General features: G+C 36.4%; 1 protein-coding gene across 13 annotated transcripts in view; it reads right to left on the bottom strand.

The window, feature by feature from the left end:
• The window catches only part of EXOC6 (exocyst complex component 6), a 93,025-nt gene that overhangs the window by 57,019 nt on the left and 9,425 nt on the right, over positions 1-26,581 (bottom strand). For all 13 annotated transcript variants that reach the window (XR_013952642.1, XR_013952643.1, XM_080597188.1 and 10 more), the window contains exons 2-9: positions 16,733-16,904; positions 15,372-15,419; positions 15,175-15,265; positions 14,246-14,291; positions 6,485-6,689; positions 5,018-5,173; positions 3,937-4,005; positions 59-142 (exon numbers count right to left, since the gene is read on the bottom strand). Coding sequence is in view for 11 of the 13 variants with exons in the window: in XM_080597188.1 (XP_080453314.1) it covers positions 59-142; positions 3,937-4,005; positions 5,018-5,173; positions 6,485-6,689; positions 14,246-14,291; positions 15,175-15,265; positions 15,372-15,419; positions 16,733-16,904 (871 nt within the window). In the remaining 2 variants the exon portion in view is untranslated. The remainder of the gene's footprint in view (positions 1-58; positions 143-3,936; positions 4,006-5,017; positions 5,174-6,484; positions 6,690-14,245; positions 14,292-15,174; positions 15,266-15,371; positions 15,420-16,732; positions 16,905-26,581) is intronic.

Genomic DNA, 26,581 nt, shown 5'->3' on the forward strand with positions numbered 1-26,581 from the left:
AATACCATTAATTATTAGGTACAACGTAATTCAATGCAAAAAGTAAAGTATTGGTTACCATGCTTGATTGCGGCTGCAGAACTAATCTTGCTTGTTTCCTTCTTTGCTTTCTGTAGTAATTTTCAAATATTTCTCCGTCACCCTAAAAGAGGACAAAAATAGTTAAAACAAGAACATTTTTTCAGTATTACAAGACACTTTTTAAAAATAATGGTAGAATTCTCTGTCTTAAACTAAGCCACATATTTTGCATTTGTTCCACATAGAGACTTCCAGCTGACATCAATGAAGTTTTGCATGCATGAAATATACAGATTACTTAAAAAAAAGCGCAGTCTACGCAATGTACCATAAAGAAAAAAAATGCTTATATCTATTGTATTTCATCATACAGTATTAGACATTTTAAGCAATATTTATGTTTTAAACTATAGCCTTCCGACTATATTAATGCTTACAGATAAGGCATATTACCCATTGTTCTATAACTGAAACTCTAAGCCTCTTAAAATGGTTCTTTAGGTTATTCAAGAAACTGACTGCATTGCAAAGTTAAGTTACAATGCTGTTTCTGTGTTTATATGATACATCTGAATGCAAGCGCTTTGACAGAGCACAACAGAGTTATTGAGTATTTGCTTATTCTCTTTGGAATTGCTAAATATACTGAGAATGGATGTGGATTTTTCTCCTGTCACAGTCCTCAAAATACAACACCCTCTGTGCCTAATGATTACATTGTGAGGAATTCAAGTGACATCCAAGCCATCTCATTAAGATGACCATTCAGTAGAAACCATCTGTCCATTTGAAATCAGTGCTACATTCACTTATCTACCTACTGAATGCAATGTAATTTGTATGCAAGCAGAATAACGCAGCTTAGCATTTTTAAGGTTGTTTTTTACATCATGAGTCTATTATTACGCCTGTGCTATTTAGAATTCCATTACTTGGACTTCCAAAAAATCTTCAAAAAATAAAAAAAAAATTTGAATCAAAATATTACAGAGACTGCATGCTACTGTAATGCTACAGCATTACTTACCTAACTCTTTTATAAGATGTAACAAAGAAAATTTAATTTTAATATTTTAAGTTCATAATGAGTATTTTGTCATATTTAGAAATATGCAAACCTAGCAAAATATAAAAGTAAAAAAAGAAATTTTGTTTAAGAATAAACCCACTGTAAATTAGATGTATATTTTACAGGACACTTTCTACTATAGGAGAAGTTTACAGTCTGCTGTAATTCATACTAACACATACGTATCAGACATGCTAAACAGTCATTTCCAGCCCAAATATTCAACACAGTTTTCAGATGCACAAAGCCATTATTTAATTCTACTCCCAATGCCAAATCTCTACTCAGTCCTGACAGAAGCTTCTCAAGTGAAAAAGACTAGGTGCTCTTCTCAAATCCACACCAAATACTGAGATGTAAAATATCTCATGAATAATTATACACTATGCTATCTTATGCAATCAAGATCAGCAATTCAGGCATAACAACTATTTTAAACATATGCTGTAAAGCAATCAGTAGAGTACAGCAGCTATTCTGGTGATTCATGCACTAAATAAGCAAAGGAAAGCCAAGATAAAATATACCTAAATAATGTATTTCTTTTGCCCAGCTTCCAAAAGTTTATGCATTTATATCAACAGAAATAACAAATCAGTTAATGCTAGGTTATAAATTGTAAGAATACTGCTCATATATCAAATGATTCGCACTATAGTAACATTTATTTTATACTAACATAGCATTTAGTTAAAAGGTAATATTGCATACAAAAGGGTGTTTTCAGTAAAAATTAAATGTACAGCATCTCACATAATGACATTGTTATATATAATTGTATATTGCTTAAATATACAGTCTCAGTGTAAAGACTACCCTATCAAAAATATGACTCCTTCCACCACCAAAAGGAGTAATGGAGAAAAAGGGGTAAAAAAAAGAGGCTAACTTCACTAATACATAATGATGAGAGTGACAAATATAACACTGAAATTATGCGGGATGTCTCTCACATTTAAAACGCAGAAATATACAGTCATAATGGGCCATATAAACTGTCTCTCGCTTTATGCTTCTCAGACACATCACAGGAAGTTGCAAGAAACTCAAAATTAGTAAGTACAATATAAGCTGCCGTGAAATAAAAGTTTCTTCCCATCTGAACAGCTAGTAAATATTTTAGTCAGTCTTATTTAACTATGGATTTTTTTTCTATATAAGAGATTCACTTTTTAATTTTTTTTAATAAACTCATCATTCTACTGTATAGACGTTAAGCAGTCTAAAGAAAGCTTAGTTGTCAATACATACACGATCATTTTTGGTGTGTATGTATCTTGCAATCACAAGATTGTATGTACTCATTTTGAGATATAAAAAAGAGTAGAAAACTTGTTCTATGTTAAAAGAGAATATTTTCTACAGCTTTGTAGGAGAGAGAGAATTCACTAAGAAGGTGATGTTTGCTGTGAGATAAGTCTTTGATATACTAGTGTAATGAATTTTGTATAAACTCCTCTCCTTTGCTGTCATCATAAAGTTTTGTAAACTCCAAAAAAAAAATTTTTACAATAGGAGGTAAAAGAGAGGGAATCCAAGAAGTGGTTAACGCACATCTCTTGATATTGTTACCATGGCTTATTAATTAGATGATGTTGGCAGGAAAGACAGAAGCCCTATTCTGAAGACATCAACAAGCCTTTTTTCTAAGGGGCTAAGGGCTTTTAACATCAGAGAGCACTCCCAAGTTGTTTTCTGCCTCCAGTAAATTTGTAAGCTGGCAAACGTTCTTTCTGTGCAAACCCAGAGAGCATATTCTTGGATCAAGGACCCAACATCAGGATCCTTGACACAGTGAAGACCATAATCATATATTACTTTTAAATGTCATCTATCAATTTTATTTCCTGTTCCACTATTACACTAAAGGAAGAATATGCAGAAGTTGTCAGCTGGTCTACTTTATGTTCCTCATGTTACTTCATACTTATTTCCTCTGTAGAAAGAAAGGGTTTACTCTTTTATAACAGTTCTGGCAGCCTTTCTGTTCCTTTTCACTGATATGAATAATTACTGATGTAATTACGGATACTTTTGTTTGGATTCCTTCTTTAAGAAAAATTAACAGTGAAATAACACTAAAAATTATTTCAAGATACAAGCTTTCACATTACACAGCTGCAAGTGTTCCACAGGAAGAATCTAACCCAACCTGAATGGTCAAAGCCAGGTCCAACTGAAATTGTACGATTACCAATACTCAAAAGTATTTCATCTATACGCCCTTAACATTTTTTTCTGTATGTAATCTGAATTCAAAAGTAACTGAGACATAGGAAAGGTGAGAAAATAATAAATCATTTGCTACTGAGTTTCCCCCCAAAAAAGTTTTCATCCTTGTTAGCTTGTGCACTCTTCTTCCACAGAAGCTAAAATGGGGCTATTGTGTCTCTGCCATTGAATCTAATCTAATCTGCTTGAGTACAGTCTGTCATAATCTCCAGGTTTTGCTTGCTATTTTTCTCTGCTATTCTGATCTACACAAGAATTAGAACGAATATTCATATGTTTTGCAATATTGATCATCTCCCCCTAGTCATTCAGGTAACATAGAACACAAAGGGGAACTGCGAAAATGGTGGTATCAATATTGAAACATACATTTTAATATATTCTTAAAACCACTTACATAATTAGTAAGTCTTGCTGTGTGCCCTTTATAATGCATATAAAATAAAATACGCAGTCATGCCCTATGTCCATGGTATATACATTTCACCTGGTTCATCCAGAACTACAACTACTAGAAGAAATATGCTTGCTTGCTTGCAAAAAATAATAATAATAAAGAACGTTCAACTTGAAAAAAAAAGTAAAAGATCTTTTAAAGTCACCTTAATACATACCAAAACAGAGTAAATGTGCAAACACCTGTAGACTGGAGAAAAGTCTACAAGATCTTGAGCAGTTAAAACCTGAGGAAAGGAAAAAGTCATAAATCTTAAAAAGCATATGATCTGCAAAATGTGACACAACACCAACAGAACTTGCCCACTTACTACGTACTTGGTAAGACATCTTACTGGAAAGGAAATGTCCCTAACTTTCAAATTCAGTCTTAGTGCCCTCATCTTTAAAACTGCTTGATTTGGCTTCTTAAATATTTGGAAATATTTAAGGAAGAACTAATCATTTAGTAGGGTGAGAAGTTAACAGACTGATAAATGTAAGTTTCAGGTGAATATGGAAATACATTGGGGTTGACAAAAGCCAGACCAAATTGGGTCCAGCAAAATTAACCATGTTGACAGGTTTTATGGCTATAAAAGCTGCTGTTTTGACACAAAGTGGTAGAATTAGTTTGCATTAATGACTTGAAGAGCAACTGCATCAGTCTTTTTGCCAGGAATTCAGAACCCAAAAAGAGACTGTTCTAACACAGAAGAGTAAATTAACTGCTTGACTTCCTTCTCTCTTTGTCTTACAGTATTAAATTTTATCTGAGTTATGAAAACATTCTTTTCACAGGGTTTTCCACCATTTAGACCTTAGATTTAAAGGTCTGAATATTTACCATTTTATTCAATGTATGGATACTAAGTGTTCAATAGCTGAAAGGCTTCTAACACAAGCTGAAGTCCTCAACAAAGAAATGCTGGCTTTAGCAACAGAGGAATATTCCAGTGGGTCCAATAACATTTGCAGTGGGCAGATACTATATAATATAACTTGCAATTTAATTCCTGAATAATTAAAATTTCTATTCAATTGAATGTCCCCAAACATGATGCTGAAGCTATCATTCATACAATTAATATTTTGCACTTTGTTTTCCCCCTAAAATGCTGATCCCGTCCGGTGTCCCTTGAAAGTGTTCTCTTGTCCCTTCTAACATTGTTCCATCTATAGACAGCATACTCCAAGTTTTGTTCAATAAAACTACAAAATCCACTTTAAATAAGATGTACTGATTTACTAAAACATCACCTCTTCTTCATGTTCATCATCTTCTTCAAATGTTCGCTTCAATGTAATTTCGTTCTTGGATTCCAAAATTCTGCTTCTACCTAAATGCATATTCCGACCATAGTTTACGTTATTCTGCTTCGGAAGAGTGGTACTAAAGGTTTTCTGCTGTTGTGCCTGTTTTAAAAGTAGTACCAATTGAGAGGGTTGTAATGCAAATTCCATCATTGACGAGTATATGCTATGCCATGAAAAACAGGTGGTGATATTGAATACAAATCAGGGTAACTGCAGGATGTGTGCTCTCAACCTGTACTGCTGATTTTGTCCTTAATCAGTTTCAGGTGGTGAATTCTAGTTCTGAATTCATCACAACAGCTATTTTTTGCATGTTTTTTCCCAAATCCCCAGAATGTAGTAGAAAAAAAATTTACAAAGTCATCTTCCCAACTTTCCCAATCAAACTGCAAGCACAGAATCAACATTTAAATGAAGTACAGTTATAACTTTCCAGCTATTTGTTTGCTGTTTTCAGTTAAGCCCTAGCAAACAGTCAGCTGCAGAAGTCAAACGCACTATGTTGTCCATATTGTTGAAAGAAATGCACCAAGGTAGCACTGTATAATCTTGTGTTTAAGTGTGGAGAGATGCTCTTTTCCTCAGGTATGGCACGGGACATTACAATATCCAGTATCCAAAGAACACTTGTTGAGAGACACAGTTAAGTTTCATTTATACTAATAAACACTGCATTTTACAAGAATTTAGTTTCTGAAAGACAAAACAAAATTCTAAAAATCTTAGATGACAAAATGGCAACCCAACATGAACTCTGCTCAACAAGAAGTCAAGTTAAAACTTCACTTGCTCTCCAAATAATTTTTAAAAGCATTAACTGCTTGCCCAGAACTTGCCCTGCATCAGTGCTTTGAAGTGGCAGAGTATTTTGTGATAGAATACGCAATGGCTCCATCCGTCCAAATCTCATCCTGGCTCAGTTCTCCTCAGTTCTCTTCCCTCTTAGCATGCCTCTGAATGGTAATATGCCAATAATATACCCTGTATTAGTAGCACTTCAGAAAGAACTGGGCAGTAATCTCAACGCATCGTTTAGTCTTATTCATCCTTGCAGGCTGGCCAGATGTGCTGCTCTGTTTTGGTGCAGTAGCTGAGTTACAGACTACCTAGTAGCTGACTACTCAAAGCATTTCACAATTTTATTATTTATTTATTTATTTATTGCAACTTAAGATACACAGAACTTTCCCTTCCATTCCCAGGGAGGAAAATACATCTTGTCTAGAACACAGATACAAATCTGAAAGGAAAAACTGGATGCTACCGAGGGATAATGCTGCTGCCTCCTGTATTAGACAGAGACTACTGGAATTGTCAACTTCACATCCAGAGGAAGAAACTACATGAGATGTTAGCATTTGTTTTGCAGCTTTAGGTCAGTTTTCAAGTCATCCTGTTAGGTAGACTTACCTGCTTCATTGCAGTTTCCCCAATTCTGTCAGAATGCTTTCGAATACTCTCTAAGAAATCCTTGAGATCTGACATAGAAATTTCTTTTATTTCTTCACGTAGCTTTGGAAGATTTTCCATCATTATCTGGCAAAAACGGTATTGGCTAACTCTAGGAAGATACAGATTTTCTAGCTGTTCCATCGTCTTTAAAGCAGAGTAGTACCTACAAAGAGATTAAAAGCAAATTATATAGCTTTCTTATCAAATTTTAATAAAACACATTGTTTATTAGATATAGCATATCAATATCATACATGCAATCAATAAGCATTTAATTAAATTACTGTGTTCTTAGAAAAATGAGTAATGTGAAAAAAAGGTCATCCATACACAGCTTTCATTTGGAAAAAAACAAACAAACAAACAAAAACAGTCAACTGTCAGAGCAACTCAGTCAAGTCAAGATTTTAAGTAGACTTCTATGTAGCTCTTCTGGTCAATATATTCCTAATACCACATGCAGAAGCTTGTGGAACAGAGGCATTAAAGTTTTAACAACTCTCTCTCCTTCTAGATTGATTTTTTTGTTGTTGTTTAAATTAATTTTTGGTTTTGAAACACAAATTGCCAATCATTCAACACTGCAGTATATGTACCAAACAACGAAAACAATCTTGGAAAAGTGTGCCTGCATGTATGTGATTTCTTTAGGTGTATGTGAACACACACACATCCATACCCACTCTCCTTCCACCATCTGTAGCTAGAAAAGACATGCATAAACTTATCTTGAGCAACATTTTTTCCAGCAGTGTAACATATTTTGCTGTAAGTCATGCATCTAATTTACTGTTCTAACAAAGTACAGCATACCCCACCAACAAAATGACTGCTTTGAATAAGCTTTAAGGTCAGAAGGTTTTCCAAACAAAAAACAGCAAAGATTGTATAATTTGCAGTGTTCTTCAGTGTTCTGTTAGCCTACAGACTATTTGTAGGCAGAAATACAGAAGACATGGCCTGAAAGGGGGAAAAAAGGAAAACACCAAGAAATATTTCTTCTCAAGTCTTCTTCAAGATTTCTTTTCAATTATAAAGATAGGTAACTGTAGGGGAAGGAGTGAAACAAGCTATACTGAAATTGGTTGTCTACACACAAAATATCACAATAAAGTACTTTTTCATTAATCTTTTTCATAATAAAGTTATTTAAATGAAATTATGGAGCATTTCAGGAAAAATGAAAATATTTTTAATACTTAAAATTTCAGGAAAAATAAAAATAACTTGTATCCATCATATAAAATAAATGATATTGAAAATGCTGTACTGACAACAGGATCTGAACTCCCAGTAAATTATTACAAAACATTTTATATGAATATTGCACAAGATTATTACTTTTAGTACATACAGTTTAATATGTAATAGGACAGCAATTATCTGTAGATGTGAATTTTCCTTTGCACAGCATTCTTACCAGCCACTCAATCCAGGAGGCTTTTATAAAAATGCATTTATTTTGGCCTATTATAACGGATTAAAGTGAACCAATGCCTTCTAGCTTGGTATTGAATGGGAAAAGGAGAAAAACTGAGATCAAACTCAGTTAACTTGCTATTTAGTTCCAAACCTTTCCAAAAATGCAAAGCAATATCCTTAGCCCATTTTTAGCTTTTTGTTTTACAACCTTGGCTCCTTTTTCTTTTTGAAGTCCTACACAATCAGCAATGTAAAATAACTGAATCATTTTGAAAGGGAAAAGCAGAATATCTGCAATGTCCATTGAAAATGTTCAAGAAAAACTAGAAACGTGTACTTTTTCACTTGTGGTTCTTCTGGATATTACTTTATAGATAGAATAGGTCTTCATGTTCAAACTGAAATAAAATTCAAACTGATGCCTTCCCTTCCGCAGACAAGCAATAGTAGGTTGTTAATAGTTTAGTTGTAACTTAATGGTTCATTCTGAAATAAACACATTTTTGTTTTTAATTTTCTCAATCAATGCATTTCTAAGCTAAGCTAACAATTCAGCATAGGCAGAGGATGGGAAAAACCTTCTCTTTTATTCTAGAACACAACTGCTTTCAGGAGACTGCAAATAAAGAGGTTTCAAGTGTAAATTAGGTGCTTTTGTTTATTATATGCTTGGTTTATATAAAATATACATAAGGCAACAGGAATGTTGCAGATAAGAATGGGTCTGGGGGTATTATGTGTGTGGGTTTTTTTTTTTTTTAAATAGCAAATGACCAAGAGGGGCCACATGGTGAGATTTCTGGGGAATAAAACCATAATAGCATCAAAATCGTATAAAAGGTTTGTATTTAAATTATACAGATCAGCTTATCAGAACACTGTTAGTTCATCTGGAAGGTTTTTGACTGCTGTTTCCAAGATCAGAATTAACATAATCCATTTTAAATCCATTCTAGAGTCGCTTACTAATTATATATATATGGAGCTCAAGACCTTGCCCTTTTAGCATCTGTTCAGATAAAGCACTGAAGTCTTATTAATTTGAAGGTCACTTGCAGGCCAGGATTTAAACTAAAAAGTTTTGCATATCATTTCATGGAATGATGTATTTGTATATTTTCCTTTAAAAACATTCCATAGATTTAACTCAATGCTGAAGATTGCCCATTTAAATATAAATGAGTTAAAGAAGCATTTTCAGTGTTATTTTTGTCATATAAATGTAGCAGTCACCTATCTATTCTTCTGAGCTAATATTGTAAGAATATGTTTTCCAAAACAAATCTTGTAAGTTTTGAAACTGAAGACAGAAATTTGAAACACCAATGGAGGTCATTCAATAAGACTGTACTGAACTTATCCATCTTGTCATTACTGCCACAACACTGTAAAATGGATTGATCAGACCTTTAATAACATCTCCACTATAAAAATTGAAACTTCTAAAATCGGCAAAAAGTGGGACTAGAAAACAAACAAATAAAACCAGAAGATTTTTTAACAGTGGAGTGTCATTTGGAGGCAGATATGAGAATTACTGTAACTTACTAAAAAAGCTCCAAGTTAAAATAGAGCAGTCAAGAACTGACACAGGATGGGAGCAAGATGAATTCAAAGGCTGTGTATTTTATTGAGTAGAAAGCATTTGCACGCAAGTATTTGTGTACAGAAATGTACAGTTATGTAACTAAAACTCCCCATTGGAAAAAAAAAAAAGAGATAATCTTGAAATTCTCATTTTAACTTTATTAAGAAACAGAAGGAATTTACAAAGAAAAAAACATTATCTGAATTGTGTGCTTCATTCGGAGTCAAATACTATATATCCCTCTTATTACATTTCCATTGATTAAACACTCAAAATTTTTTGTTCTCTATCAAAACAAAATAAATGTAAGGGAGTTGATTAGAATTTTTCAATAATAAAAGAAGAGTCAAATTCACACATTGAAAATGCAATTGAAAATATGTCACCTTTCACTACACAAACAACTTTTTTTTTATTTCTAGTTGTCTTATAGTTGTCTTTATAATTCAACACCTGATTTTTAAGGTTCTCCAGCATACTAACGTTAACAGTTGCCCAAAGGACTAGCAAATGAGAAGATCAAGGCACCACTATTCTGAAACTTCTGGATAGTGAGTCAAAAGTTCAGTATTTCTGAAAATGATATGGAACAGTTCCTGTGTGACAAAAAAAAAACAAGTTCTATGGAATACCTTTTTTATCCATAATGATGTGGTAGGTGTCCATTCTTTAAAATAGAAATTATCAAACAAATAATGTTGTGGAGATGGTGAGAAAGAAAGCAGCTATCAGCACAGTGACAAATGCCTATTTTTAGGGTGCTTCTTTTGTTGTTGTTATTGTAGTTATTGTTTTGTTTTGTTTTGGGGAAGGGGGTTGCCAAAAGCAGGATGCCACTAGGAAGTATTGATATGCAGTTGGTAAAGTCCAGTGCTTCATTTTGACATCATTCTAAAACAATGCAGAAAATCAAATTGGCATCACTTTTTATCTGCTCTATCTACCCTTCTCATACAGATATGAGAACCAAGTTATACAAACTATGAAGTTTCCCTATTTGTATTCTCCATGTCTTAACATTTATTTGAATGCATGGAATGTTTATGCAGAGAAAGGTTGCATGACTCTCTTAGTGAGCCTTAGTAACCTAAAAGACTCTGTCTTTTCCACAGTTCAGAAGAAGGTATAGCAAGGTCAGAAAATAAACCCGAGTTTTTCAGGGCAAAAAGCTCAGTCTGAAAGACCATAGTCTTTCTTTAGTCCTTCCTAGAATAGACTGAAGAAGATTCAGCAACAACCTTTGCAGATTTAATCATTTAATTATTTTCATTTTATGTTGGGGGTGTTTATTTGTTTGTTTGTTGTTTTTAGTAATACTTACTGTGAAAGAATTTTTGCAAAAACACCAGTTTTAATGACTCCAATTAGACTGGTCATCCACAATCACTTGAGGCAGCTGGGAGCTCTTTCCAGCGAAACATATCAAAACCCAAACACACAGGCCATGCCAACAGAGCTATATGAAACATGTAACGATCTTATCTCTGACTTAAAACTAAAGGAAGTCCACTAGGTGTTCTGAAGAGCAGTGGAGAAACCACGCCTCTCCCTTGTGCTTCCTTCTCTAAGACTTTAAACCCTCCATAAATCTTTCCAGCCAACTGTGTCTGTTTAGAGCAGATTCCTCAGTTATTTCCTCTCACAACTATAGTTCTTGTCAACTTGTGTTATGCATGACTCAGGAAACAGATAAATAGGATACAGAGCCTTTCACCTCTAGGTCATCAGTTCAAACATAGCCCATGTTGGTAGTGACCAGAAGTTGCTACCATTCGATGACTTTTTGGACTCCTCAGTAAAACTTCATTCTGTCTGCATAAAGCAGAATGTGTTCCAGACCCCAAATCCCACATTATCTTAAGAGGTGGCCATCACGGAAAAAATAAATGGAATTCCAATTTTTATCGTAAAACAACTATTCCCCGTAATATAGAACATCCACACTTTCTTCTTCCCTCTTTTCAAATATTAGAAAGGCTAGTGTGACTCATAGTGCAAGATTTAAAGACAATGGAATAATGAAATTATATTCTAAAAGGCTCAAACAAACTCAAAAGAAAAGAGGTCTTCCCCCCCCCCTCCTTTTTTTTTAAGCCAATGAATGCTTTGCTGCATTCACAAAACTTAGTGAAGGCTTATGTGCAAAATTATCTTTGTCCAAAATAAACACTCCTATCATTTTGTTACGACAGGCTTTGTGAATGCTCATATCTCTGACTCTTCCAAGAAAGCCTCACAGCAAAACTTAGGAAGGTCAGTTTTAAAATTCCTTGTACCTGTACACATCAGCTATGAGCATTAGCACTGATGCTCTGCATGTCCTTGTCACTGCTGAACCACTTAGTGATAAAGACCAGGACACACTCACCCTTTGGATTTGTTGCCTGGTAAGCCACAAGGAAATTATCATTTGAATTAATTGCAAGTTCTATGAAATATCCACCTATAGGCTGTATTATAGAGAATTGTAAGTCACAGGCAAAGTAGTAACCATAGCGTAGCTAATGAGATATATCTGAGCTGGAGCAGTAGCCTGCAGCAGAGTGTAAACCGTCTGTACTTCATGTGATTTCAAGGTATGGTACATCAAAGCTATGGTATCTCCCCTTTCCCTTAGATCTTTTTATGATATGACAAGGACATGTCCAAATCCCTCAATTCAGTACATCATTATTTGGCTTGCAACATTTAAGATTTCCTGTCTAGCAACTCCTTCCCCAGGAAAATTATGAATGAATCTTTTAAATAATGGAAATTTAGTTTTAAAGAATACTGATGCTTTTTCAGAAAGCCCATCAACCATCAGTGAACTCTAACTACAAAACTATTTTGTAAACGTAGAGTGAAAACGTTAAAAGCCATCTGCCATATTATCTCACTGAAGTGATCTCTCCACAATGATGTTAGGAATTATCATTTCCCTCAAAATTTTAAAGCCAGAATGGTGTTTATTTTGCCTGACAGATCAGGGGAATGGTAGAACGTAGACCTTGACCCTAGTGTTTCCAAATTTTCAACATGCAAGAAGCAGCGCATTCTGCAGACCACCTTGCACAAGGCAGCAGGAAGTGGTGCAGCTCAGGCAGCACACCCTGCAGTACATTCTCTGAGCAGACTAGCAGGGGCACTGGACTGTTTACATCCTTTTGCTGAGCTGCTCCAAAAATCACTGCAATGGCATGCTGCCAGCTACTTCAAGCAAACGTCAAGACAGTGCTTTGCTCAGAAGAACTTGTGTATAGTAGTCAAGCTAATGAGATCTCCCAGACTGGGTCCTATCCAGCAGGTTTTGATTGTAATGTGATACAGCAAGTGCCATAGCATTAGGTTCTCCTCAAAGCACTCATATTTCTGGAGAAACACTCCCAGACAGCATGTGTGTACAAGTGTCACGTAGCACGTACATCGATGACAAAGATGCATCAGATTTGCTACAGTGCTGCTGATTAATCTGGTGTGTAGATCTGATCCATTTTGGACATGTCTGCACAGAGGCTGTGTATGAGTAAATCATCTGTAAAGAGGCAACTGTTTAGGATATTCAGGTGTGCAGCAGTATGACAAGAGGTGTTGCCTATCGAGACCACAGAAATCCAGACACACAGTCAAAAAGTACTTCCAGATTACACTGCATACATCTGACTACGCACAGATTGTTCTAAATGGAGACAGGTCCAGACAGAGTTGTTAGCAGGAGCTCCCTGCAGCGGTGCCAGGAGCACACAGAGGCAATGACAATGACCGCAAATCCAGCAGGGAAGAGAAAGCAATCAGTGTGACTGAGGCCGCGTGAAGCGCACCAAGGGACAAGGTAGCAATGATTCTGTAGAAAGCAGAAAAAGAAGAAGAGGTATTCCTGGGGTGGGCGTGCATGAGGTACAAGGTGGCAGCAGTGGCCCTGTGGGACAGGATGACAGCTGCAGGGAGGCAGGGGCAGCCAAGCAGCTGTGGAGAGAGAACTGGGAATCCTGGGGTTACAGCTGCAGCGAGTGGAGCTTGGAGAAAACGGAAAAAGACGACAACAGAGGAAGGAGCAACTGCTGGGGTACCAGTCAAAAAAACATTATAATAGAATTTTATTTTTATTATAGAATTTTATTTTTCATTATGGTTTTGATTATGTTTGCTTTTTATTTTCTTTTCAACACAGATGAAAAAACACAACACTTTCTGCAGTTATTCTCATAGTCCTACATACACAAAAGCCTAGCACAGAGATATCAGACAGATCTGAAGAAAGATATATGGAGTAAAACGTCCTTTTTTCTTGGATTATAATTTTGATTTAATATATTGTGATAAATTATGCAGATATTAATGTACACTTTAATACTTTGTATTAATTTATTAATGCAAAGATCTTTACTCCCTAACAGTTGTGGTATTCTTGCATTTTAAACTGTTTCAAGTATTAAAAAATACCTTCTACTTCACATTTTATAAACCCATTTTCATTGCACTTAATGCTTATTTAACTAAACATTATGTTTCATGGCAATCGTTAAGCTCCCAGAAGTCTTTATATTTAGTATAACATTTGTTCACTTGTATTGACATTCCTGAAACACGGACAAGATATTATAAAAAAAAAAAAAGACTACGTACCACACTACAGGACTTAGACAATTTACTTGTCCGCACTAGTTTTTGCTAATCTACCAGTTTATTTACAAAAGTTGTATTTTTCTAAGAAAAATAAATTCACTCACCTTTTTACATTCATCTGTTCTTTTAATTTGCTGTACATTTCCAGCACTGCATAAAAACAAGCAGATTAACCCATGGATCTTACTGTGGCTTTAGTTAATTAAAAATGCAACATGTACTGTAAAGGACAAAATAAACCACAGAAAAGGATACACTAAATTTGCCTTAGTCGATTCCTACTACGACAGAAATGTAGTAAAACTAGCAAAAAAAAAAAAGATTGTAGAAAGCAGCTAAGGCAAAGAAAAAAAGCGTCAACCTCTTAACAGCTTTTAAATAAAAAAACAATTAAGATTAAACAGAATAGTAGACACTACACTTTGATCATTTGTTCACTTATTATGCACCATAACTTTATATGCATTACAAGTCTATGTCCTGTCTTCATTAAATGGCAACACTACCATCTACTGTAATCATAACAAGTCAACAACAAGACTTTATGAAGAAAAGTTCTCAAATCTGTTTTACGCTAACATTACAAACAATATAGAGCTTGTGTAATCCTACAATATCACCTTTCTAAAACACTTTTCAGAGCCCTTAGGCTTTATTAAAATTAAGATTGCAATGACACAGCTAAAAGATGTTCAAATGGAATCATCAGTATTTTTCATAGAATTCAAACAGTAAAAAAAATTAAGCAACAAATTTATTGTTTATATTAAAAGTATGACTGCATTTAAAGTTGTATGTGGCTACATTGTTTGCATCGTTTATCTCTCTCTCAACGTCTTCTCACAAAGTGACATAATTACCCTATGTCAAACACTGTAAAGTTGCGGAATCTACATGCAGACAGCTTTCTAAAACCCAGCAATCCTTCTGCTAAACTGGATGTTACAAGAACACAACTTAAAAATAAAATTCTTTTGCATTTTGGCTATTGTGACTTACTTTTTGCCATCATATTCAGCTATCTGGCACTCACCTGGAAGACACAACTGTAGTTTTTCCACGACTGTTGTAATATTCCGTTGTTGAACTCTACATCGGATGATTTCCTCCGTTTGGGCTATCACCTTGGAGTGTTGTTTTTTTAAAAGAAAATTACAATGAAATTATGCAAATAAACTTAATTTGCTACAAATATTCATAATGGCCATATAGGAAGCACCATTTTCTCACCTCTTTCCCAGCATCCTGAAGCCTTCGGTTGGTATCAGTAACTTGGACCTTAAAAATAATTTCACCTTTGTTAGACAAATATGCATATATTGCCCTGATGTGACTGCTCACCCTTGTAATCAGATCATGCTTCATGAGAAACTTAGAACAAAGAAATGCAAATTCAAATTAACTCTACAGCTTGAACTTGAACTTTTGATCGCAAAGGGCTTTTGTTAACTTCAATTACTTATGACAGTTCTTTCTAACAGATTCTGTGGCAAACTTCTCAAATTTACTTGGGATTTTTGAACTTTCCTTGTTTCTGTAGGTCTGTCAAACAATTCAAATCATTGACCCAATTGACCACTGGTCCCTTTTTGATAACCTCAATGAGCTCTATGGGCCATTCATTGTCTGTAAGAAATGGTGATTGCATTTTATGGTAATTAAACATTCATACTTTGCTGAATGCAAACACTGGGTGGTTGATTAACATCAAACGTGGAAATCTCCAAACCACAGCAACATTTTAATGCTGCAGGTGCAGGCAAAGCTCGACCTCAGATTTTCCCACATAGTAAGTGACTCATTAGGTCATCATAATAAGGAAGCACATTCTAGTTTATTAAAAATCTCATTAATTTCTGAACAAAGATGCTCAATGACCTCATTGACGCTGTATTTGGTCTCTTGTTATCTGAATATCCTTTATATAATGCTCTTCTAATCATAACCTCTGATGAACTATGCTCATTCTGTCTGGTGTGCATATTTTGCTCTCAAAAGTGTAAAGAGAGCTAAAAGGGACGGATCTCATAATTCACTATCCTCCATTCTGATTTGTGAGTAAATCTTAGTTCTCATTTCTAAAGAAAACTGCTAACTCCACCTACTCTCTTACTCATTTCCAGAGTAAATAAAATTTATTTTTCATGAATAATTGCAGCATTCTTATTTTTCTAATCAAGATTTGAATCCTTCTAAGGTCTGACATATAAACGCATGATTAAAAAAAAGCGGACCTACACAAGAAATACGGGTTTTGCCAATACTTTAGCATTTGTTGTTCTTTACCATGTGAGAAAGCCTTTAAGAAATCGCAAAAATAATTTTGGTAATATGTTCTGAAAACATACATTAAAAAAAAAATCAGAATTGGACCTAATAACATATTCAGCTTTATAAATGTATTACTGGATCAGACAACACAGTCCTTGCCACAAGTCCTAAGTAATCCACTTTAAAAACAAACAAAACTGTTGCAAATGTCAGGGTGTATGTGATAGTCAGGAAAATACTATTCTTCAGTAGAAAAGTCAAGTCCCTTTTCCTTGAATTTAAAGACAATGATATGAAACTCTGAAAAACTAGTTCCTTACCTTTAATTTTTCTGCATCAGCCCTAACTTTAAGAAGTTCTGTAATAGCATCCACAAAGCCCTGATGGTGAAAATTGCACATCTTTTCTATCTCCCTGTCATGGTTACGTATGCAGGTGTCTAGTTTTTCCATAAACCTCTGATGTGCATTTGGCTGGTCATCATATACAGACCTGTTAAATACAAATAAGAAAATCAGAGTTTATTTTCCTACCCACCAGTTAAATGTAGTATGCAAGAATCTTTATTGAATTATCTCTAAAATAAACAAAAGCATGCAAACTTGATGTTATGGTACCATCATTTGTGATGCACTCCACCAAAATCAGCATTAAAACAAACAGATAGTGCAAAACTGAGAACTGAACCCAGCCCTTATGGCATTAATCCAGGTGCTTAACCAGTTACATCATGGTTGACCTGAGCCTCACTGGTCTGTTGTTTATGCCCTAATGCTCAAATACGGGTACAAAAGATTCGGTTTCTCTGACCACCTCAAATAGCATGGATCACTTTTCCATCAAACTCCACTATTTCCTAAGTATAAAAAAGTGCAAACATGCAAATTTGCTTTTCTAGTATTCCTAACAGCAGTTATCCAGCAGCGCCAGCGTTGGGTGCTCGCAGACAGCGTGACCCAAGCAGTGTGCTGCTGGGGCCAGATGCCCAGCCACCCTGTTCCCCTCCCATCCTCCAGCCCCCTCAAAACATGTCCTAAAGGCAAAATCACGATATGCAGCCTAGGGCTGCTACCTATACGGGATCTAACTTTCAGGAATGGCTAAAATTATGTCTTTTGGTTTATTTTACTAATTGGTTGAGTGCTAAATGTAGAAACCTCAAGTGGGAAATATGACTCCAGAAGTTACCAGTGTAGCTTGTTGAGCTCCATCAGAAATAGAAAGCTGCATGGAAAAATGTTCAAGCATGAGAATGAGCAAAGACGACTGTGGGCAATTAAAAGCTTTAGACTTAGTAGAAGAAGCAAAAAAGGGGTATTACAGAGAGCTGCATTGCCTAACCGCAACCCCTAACCCTATACCTAACCCTTCCCCAAGAAGGAACCCTAATACAATTGAACCTGAACACTAAACCATATCCCTAACCCTAACCAAATGCTAACTCAAACACTAACTCCTAACCCTAATCCTAACCCTAACACAAGCACTAACCTAAACACTCACACTAACCCCTAACTTTAACCATAATCCTAATCTGCTACCCTGGAAATCAAAGGTATGAAGTCTCCTAAGGAAGTGAGGAATTCAAAACAAAACAAAAAACAGGAGATTGAAAACCTCAAAATTGCCTTTTTTTTTTTTAACCTTTATTTTCTCTCCATAATTGCAAAGATTTCTCCACAAATGTCTAAGGCAAAGCCATTTAAAATAAATAAATAAATAGTAATATTAGGGAATAAAACGGGAAAAAAAGGCTGAAGTTCCAATGGTCTCACTGCTGCTTGTGGGAGACTTCAGTCTGAAATTCAAGAACCAGGCAAAAGTAAGCAAAAGCCTCTAAAACTCTCAAGGAGAGGGAAAGGACCTCCCTCCTGGTCTTCTTGCAGAAGTATGACTTAACACAGTCAAGATCCTCTTTTCTAACGAGACAGCTGGGCTCCACCAAGGTCTGGGGTCATCACCACCTGGTTCAACAAACCCATAGCTGAGTGGCTGGGAAGAACTTGACCTTTCAAGGAAGACTGAAAAGAGACTGTAACTAGATTCTTGACGCTTTTTTAGTTCCTTTTGACCTTGAGCAATATATTGAGAGATGCAATTGAAGTTAGAGAAATAAGAAAGGCAATATGCTGTCTCACGTGGTGAAGGAAGAAAGCCAGCTTCTGAGAGCCTGCTTGCTCTAAATATTTTCTCAGAGTAAAATCCACACAATAAAATATTCCTGTTTGTCTGATAAATCAATCCCTAAAAGCTGCGAGGATTATCCTCCTTTGCTTCTGATAGGAAAAGAAGGCTAGCACACTGAAAGGCAGGCTCTTTCCTCCTAAGAGCACCAGCGGAAAATCCAAAGTTGGTGACCCATGAAATGAATCACAAAGGGAAAAAAAAAAAAAATGCCCCTCACCCTTTCCACTGCTGCAGTTTGAAATGACAGCTGGAAGGAGCAAAAGTGTGACAGCCAGCCTCACTCCCCGAGGTTCCTGGCAGGCTGCCCGACAGGAACACCTCACGGCTGCCCGGGGCGGCCGCGGTGCGAAGGGCTGGGCTGGAAGATGGAAGTGACCCGCACCTGCGGCCTGCTGCCGGCTGGAGGGAGGCAGCAGCCTGGCGGGGGGAGAAAGCTGCGAGACGCATGGCAGTGGGTGAGCCCTCACTGGGCAAGCTGATGTTTTGCCTCTGGAGAAATGGGGGGAGACACGTGGACTGCATCGCCTCTAAAGATATGGGAAAGGGGTGAGGAAAAGGTTCAATAAGTGGTGCTGGAGTGCTCCAAAACAGCACGAGCTGGTTACGTGAGCTTTGCTCTGTCTCTGCAAGAAAAGGGTGAGAGGCGTTGAAACCTGCAGGGTGGGCAGAGAGGGACATCTGCCTGCCAGCAGAGCACCATTTCTGGAGAAGAAATAAAAAGACTAAGAGGACCGGAGGCATCAGATAGTGCCCTCACAGATACTGTGCATGCATGAGCTACCCCGGAATGTGCTAAAGCGGAACAAGCAAAAAGCTCTATTTATTACTGCTGCCTTAAGCCTTTTAAGAGCAGGAGGAGTCTCAAAGTTTAGGTCTCTTTCCAGTGTTCTCAAAAAAAAAAAAAAGGGCAAAAAAGAGGTATCATTAGCACAAAAATAGGGGACTTCTCTCTAGCACTGTGTACTCACACTCTTCAACATATTTGTAAGTGAAAACAGCAAAACACAGTAGATTAAATATACCTAAAACGAGAACAAGACAGTAAAAAGATGGAGGAAGGGGAACTCCGCAGCTGGGTTTGTATCAGCAAAGTTTCTGCTTGTGGTGGCAGCAATGCGCTGTCTTTTTGGACTTATTGCCTGGTGACTTTTCGGTATCCAGCAGCTGCAGTGCATAACGTTAATAAATAAAAGGTCAGGGGTATTATCACAATATTTGCTTCAAAACCATACAGTGAGTAAGTGTTTAAAGTCAGGAAACAATATCAATACACTGCCTTAACCACAAGATTACCCTACCTTATTAAAATAAGGGTTACTATTTTATGTTCCACATGATACTGCTTACTGGAAGGATACTAACAAAATTATGATGTAAGTGATAATCTGTGATCTAAGCCAATAGTTTGATGGAGCCCCTTAAGATTCATTAATGGTATAAATTCCATATTAATTCCATATGTAAAGAGCTCCACCTTGTGGGAACAGTAACAAATCAACTCTCTTCAGCACACAAGGGAAAAAAAACCCTGAGAATCACCTACTTTTAAAGAAATAAATCACAGTATTTAGAAGAAATCCACACTTTGTGTCACAACTCCCTGATATCCATGAGAAGTAAGAAAACGAATTAAAACGCTCCCTAACTTTCTCAGTACTCTGCACTCTTAGGACACTATACACATGCTACTTCAGAGGCTTATAAAGAAGTCTGACCTAAAGCAGCGGTGTTTAAGAAGTATACACGTACTTGAGAGAGCCATGCCACCTCTGACCATGGACAGAAATTACACTTTTTCTCAAAACTGGAAATAGAACTGAGGACTGTGTGCCTGACTTACCCGTTAGGTAATGTCACCCCTACTACAGTGTGGTTCATTTTTGCTCCTGAAGTTTATTTTCTGCACACTTTTCAAAAATGACCTAGATTTACCTAAATAATTACCTACTTTGAATAATTATTTGAAAATTATGGCACCACAAGCAATCCTAATAATAATTCTGTGCTTTTCTGTTCAACTCTCAAGCAGAGAAATCACCGTGTGAATTTGGGCAATGCGCAAGCTGTCAGGACGGGGCAGGTGCTACCCTCACTCTCAACAGATGGGGCAAGCTGGGCACCCAGGAAGAGCACAAGCAGAGGCGAAGGATATTCCTCTGTTAATGAGTGTAGCAGGTTATTTGTTCCCAGAACTCTGTCTATAGACAGAGATTATTTCTGACTCATCCCAACAACTGGACAATATGAGTCATATCTATTTTGCTACAGGTAAATACAAGATACTGCAGAAAGTACTCAAAAGATGAAAAAAAAAAGAAAAAAAAAGAATAATAAACCAGTTAAAGACAGATCTGGAAAGCAGCTTAACAAAATTTGGTTTTAAATATTATATCTAGGTAGAGCTTAGTACAGTGTAGTACTAAAGCTTACTTTAATAGTTCAATGCTCACAAAGATTAAAAAAATACGCAAAGAGGGAGAAAGATATCTCTCCCTCACTGACTCCATGTTATTGCCAAAGGGTTATTTTTGCCCTGGTCTTTTCTTACCAGCTGGACTGAAGGGAGAAAGATGAGCATAAACATATTTGAACGCAGGTCTCAATAAATAAATGATGGAAAAAAATCAGATATGCAACCATTTACTATTAAAGAAAATCAAACAAGGTTACTGGACACCTTAATAATAACCATAAAACAACTTCTTAATTTTATTTTCAAACTGAAGCACACTATGAAAAATATGTAATTTAGTACGTCTCTAATTTTTTTTGTTTACCTGCAAAAAATCTACAGCAACACCAGAGGGCACCATTCCACACAAAAATACCATCTGCTGAGTAAGCAAAAAGGCCAATCTCCAGAGAGCTAAAATTCAGCAAAGAATTATAAAATCCAACTTGCCATGAATTCCACCTGACCCTTTATAATAAATAATCCTCATATTATCTGTTCCATTATAATGACAATTTCCATCATATGCGTTGTCACTCTGAGCTGCTATCACAGATCTCTTCACAGATGGTTACAGAACAGCTTCAAAAACCCATTTCGGCTATAGATGCATATAGATCATTTCTGTGGAGGCAGCCAGAATGCGAGCCATTAAATGCCCAACTGCAAGGTGGATTAAAAGAAGGTCAGCATTTCAGTAATGCGGGGGAAAAAAAAGAAAGCTAGAGGCCAAAGAAAAATCGTAATTAATTTAATACATTGACTGAGCTAGTGGAAAGGTAGGCAAATAGACTAGTAAGTGTAAAAGGAGAGGAGATTAAAAGTATTTATGAGAGTTCAGCCAATACGCCTAATTTCCTCTTCACCCCTCACCGTCAGTCTTCATATCTACGCCATCTTTCTACTAGAAAATGAAGATAATCTGAAACCTGAACCTTCCACTGTCATCTACCTGGTAGGAGTTCAGCTTGCAAGAGTGAATTGCAAGAGTAGTCAGAATGAGAACTCAAGTAGTTTTGTCCTTTACATCTACAGCAATTAAAAACTTGAAAATGGTAGCCAGAACTGCTCCGCTACTCAGTCTTCAGGCAAAAATGAGCTTGAAAAGGAAAAACAAGCTAACCAAAAAACAAACAAACAAACAAAAAAAAACACTGAAAAGAAGTTCCAGCATTCATAAGCAAATCATGATTCAGAAGACAATGTGATTTCCTGGTTGGTGGTAAATAATTGTCTACGAAAAATCATTATTAACACAGTCTACTAGACAAACAACATCCACCTTGGGTTACAAAATTTTTTTTAAAAAAAAGCATTATTTCTTCAAGTTTTGTGGGTTTTTTTGTTTGTTGGTTGGTTGGTTTGCTTTAAATAGATAATGATTTGATTTTTAATTATAACCTATATTCAGGAGAAAGATCTTTGAGCTTATGCAGCATTACCGGAAGTTTTTCGAGTGCACAATTCTCTTCGTAGTAATGAAATTATTTATAATAACATGCTCTAACGGCAGCAAAGATTCTCAAAAGAGATGGTTTATTTAAATAATAGCAAAAACAGATGTCAGAAAAGAGAGAAAATCCCACCTATCTTTTTACAGGACACATTATAGACTATGAAAATGTATGGATGAGTTTGATGGGCAACAGAGCTCTGGGAGCAAATCGAAGGCCGAAACACATCTGCACTCATTACAAGTGCTCAAGTATAAAATGCACTGGGACTCTCAAATATTTTCAGTTCTTATTTTGACCCTACAACCAGCCCACGCCGACAGAAGCGTGATGCTCACTTCTCCATCCATCACTGCAAGCTGAAATACCCAGGCCAGCAGTTAGCAGCACAGAAAAAACAACAGGTCCATTTCTCCAAACACCAAGTTTTCTGCACTCCATTTCTGTACCATTCATTTTTATGGTGGTAAAGATGCCAACTGAAAATAATTCATAAAGTTGGGTTAAACATTAGGAGCAGGGCTTAAGCAGATAAAGATGTGACTCAAGTTCCCTCCCCGGCAGGGACAGTAGGACGGCTCAGAAGGCAGCAGCCCCTCACCGATGACCATGCCTCCTTCCACCATTTTCACACCCCCCAGCCCATCCCGTCCTGTCCCATTTCTGGGAAGAATTGCAGGTTCCCCACCCCTGCCTGCATTGCCACAAAGTCTTTCATTTCCTGATTACACAAGACACATGAAGCAATTAAAAACCATATACACACATTCCTTTCTGTGTACTGATAACCATTAAGTAGGTGCTACATCCCCGTGACTGCTGTGACAATAGTGGGAATTACACACATCTGCACAACAGGCATACACGTTTGACAGGGAACATAATCATGCAACTTCTAGAACTGCAAAGGATGCAACAGAAAAATGTTCATTTGTAGAGCTTCAGACTTACAAGTGTAGGGGAAAAATAAATTTTGAACCGATCAAAGTGAGTAGTTACACCAAGTCACACACCAAAAAAAAAAAAAAAAAAACCAGCCCTCAAATGAACAAACTGTGCTCGTGAAAAATCATGCTTTTAGAATTAGTATCTTGCTACCAAAGCTAATTTTGAATGGAGGCCAGATAAGTTCCCAACTAACTCCCACATACACATTGCAAGAGGCATTCGAGTAGATGAGAAAGAGAGAAATTGAATAAAGATATATAATAATACTTAAAGTCAAATTTGCATGATGAGTTCAGTGGAATCTATGAAAGTGCAAAAAACTGACCATGCAAATTAAGATTCTGCCCTTAGAATAGAACTGTCATTTTGACTCTAACCATGGCATCCCTAAGCACGATATTGTATCACATATTCAATTTAAGCTGCAATTTCACAGGAAACACTGCAGAATTTTCCTTTGTCCTGCAATATACAAAGATATTTTCTGTTTACACAAACTGCAAACTTTGTATGGATTTTTCCATGGAGTAATTTCATATAGGTTGTTGCATACACCCTTAAAAAGCTTTATAAAATAATGTCCAGGTGTTTCCTGTAATTCAACTAGAGTTATGGTAATAAGCACATTTCTTAAAACCTAAGCAGACTTTCTATGCCAGACACTACCTAGGGTCCAGTTCTGCCATCCTTATTTATAACTACCTCTCACCACTCTATTTAAAAGATCATGTTACGTGCCAGAACAACGCACAACCAAAGCTATGGCCTAATCAGAGAAAAGATTTTATTAATCTTAGTTTAGCTGGTATGCTTTACTTGCCTGGTTTTCCTGTATGTGCAGTTTCTGTGAATTGTTCTCACTAATAGTATCCTGTTTCTATGAGCAGGAAAGGGCTGAGTACAGTTTGTTAGTTAACATTACTTCCTATAACCAGGGTCCATATTCTGTAGTAGCAACACTACAGCAGTCATTGTTCATTCTGGATAAGCAATGTAGCACGCTGATGGCTGTTAATGGACATCCTCTGCAGTGAAACATGAACTGATAATCAGCAAACCCAGATTTGCAATAGACTTCCTCCTTCCTGTTTTTACACTGCTGACCAAGGAGATGCCTCTTCCTGCTAAGCCTTTGTGCTACTTACTGATGTATGAAGCAAGAAACTGAAAAACAAGTGCTGTACTATTTTTTTTCCAAATTTGTGCTGTAATAGTAGATTAAAAAACAGCAAAGAAAGTGCCAGCCCCACTCACTTTGGTAACAGCTATTGACACATAACAAAATGCCAAGTCTGGCCATCTGTTTCATGTGCCTAAACGAATACAGCAGACATAGGTGGAACCAATGCTATTTCATAGAAAATAAAATAGGCAACTCAAGTCCATAAAGCAATATTCTTATTTTCCCTTCTTATTTCCCCAGACTGTAACATAAATTGTTCCATTTTAGGCGCAAACGGAGATTCATCTAGAAATGAAAATTTGAACTTCTAAGTTGTTTTCGAAGATCTGATCAGACTTCTATTCTGTATGGTCCAAAAATAGTTAGCCATCTATTACAATCTACAGCTAATCTGCTTTCTTTATCTGGGACACTTTAGACATAACCTTCAAGACAAATACATACCAATTGTTTCTGTACAGCCCTCATGAGATATATGAAGGTTCAACAGAACATTTAAGGTAACAAAGGCCCACGGACATAACTAAGATGTCTAGGTTATTTATTTCAATTTGCTTTGTATACCAACACCACACAGATGTAAATATATTATTTTAGGAATCAAGAAGTTTCAGATTTAATGAAATATCCAATAATTGAAGTTTTACACACAAATGGGTTAAGAATGTATTATTTTCAGTACAGACAAAACCAGGTAACTCTCTAAGGCTGCGTTCTTTCTATAAACATAAAATGATTTCTTCTCATACAAATCCAGTTTGTACTATATATTCTTGTCTCCCAGGATCACCGAAGAAAATGGAAAATGACTTTTAAGAAGTCTCAGTTTAATTCAAAAGCCCAACTAAAACTAACAGTTTCTCTCTGTTGAGTAGCAAGTAAAAGCATGTGTTAACTGACTTGTACTAGTATTTGTTAACTTACTCCAATACTCCAGCTGCTTGATAAACAGACTAAATGGCAGAGAAAACTGTCCATTCCTTTGATGGCGCTGACAACTCACTGATGACACATTTCAAAAGGAGGGAGTGCATATTGGCTTCCTGCTTACAATTCCTTAAGGTTATAAAACAAAACAAACACAATGTATAATAACTATGTTAACTTCAGGTTGAAATTAACCTAAAACAAAACTGAAAAGAAAACACTGCCTCGCTGATAATCAGTGGGGTAGAGGTAGTTCAAAGGCACCCTGAGCATAAGGAAGTTGGCAAACTGTGAAAGTCCCAGAGACAGCTGCTACCAACAGAAACATCCATGTTCTGTAACAGAAAGGAGAATAGAGGGTATTAATATTCAAGTATGTGATACTTGAAAGTGCAAACACTTCTTTTTGAAGTTGATGTGTCCCAAGAGTATCCCCCTAGATATATGTACTACAGCATATGCATTCTTAGTTTTGTATTGCTCTGATTCATGGGACAATTGCAAGAATTACACTCACTTGTAGTTTTGCAAGTAAATTACTTTCTCTGAGACAGCGAAAATCCCACTCAGTTTTAGAGCTGAACACCCTTCGTAAAATCTGATGCTATGAACAGGGGAAAAAAGAAATGAAAAGTCCCTGTCCTTGCCCTCTCTGCAGGCTCCCAGTACAGAACTGTTCAAAGACATCTTTTAGGTCCTCTGCATCAAACCCAAGTCTTCCCACAAGCGCTGATGCACTCCAAAATCTGCTTCTTTCCTTCTTAACACCTCCATCAGCGATTAAGTTCCCTGCCAGTTTGGTATGACTGGCAAAGGCTGAGGCACAGCCAGCTTCCAGAACAGATCATTAACTCCTTCCCATACAGGACACAACTGGCCAGGCATACAAGCAATTCCTTAGCAGACGTGGACAAGATGAAGAAAAGATGCGTTGCTGAGATGAACACCTGAAGATGAACATCAAATTGAACATGATGTCATTGTTTTACCAAGGTCTGTGGTGACAGGGATTAGGCTT

This window comes from Anser brachyrhynchus (genome assembly GCF_964034855.1).
Source record: "Anser brachyrhynchus genome assembly, chromosome: 6".
In the NCBI taxonomy this organism is placed as follows: domain Eukaryota; kingdom Metazoa; phylum Chordata; class Aves; order Anseriformes; family Anatidae; genus Anser; species Anser brachyrhynchus.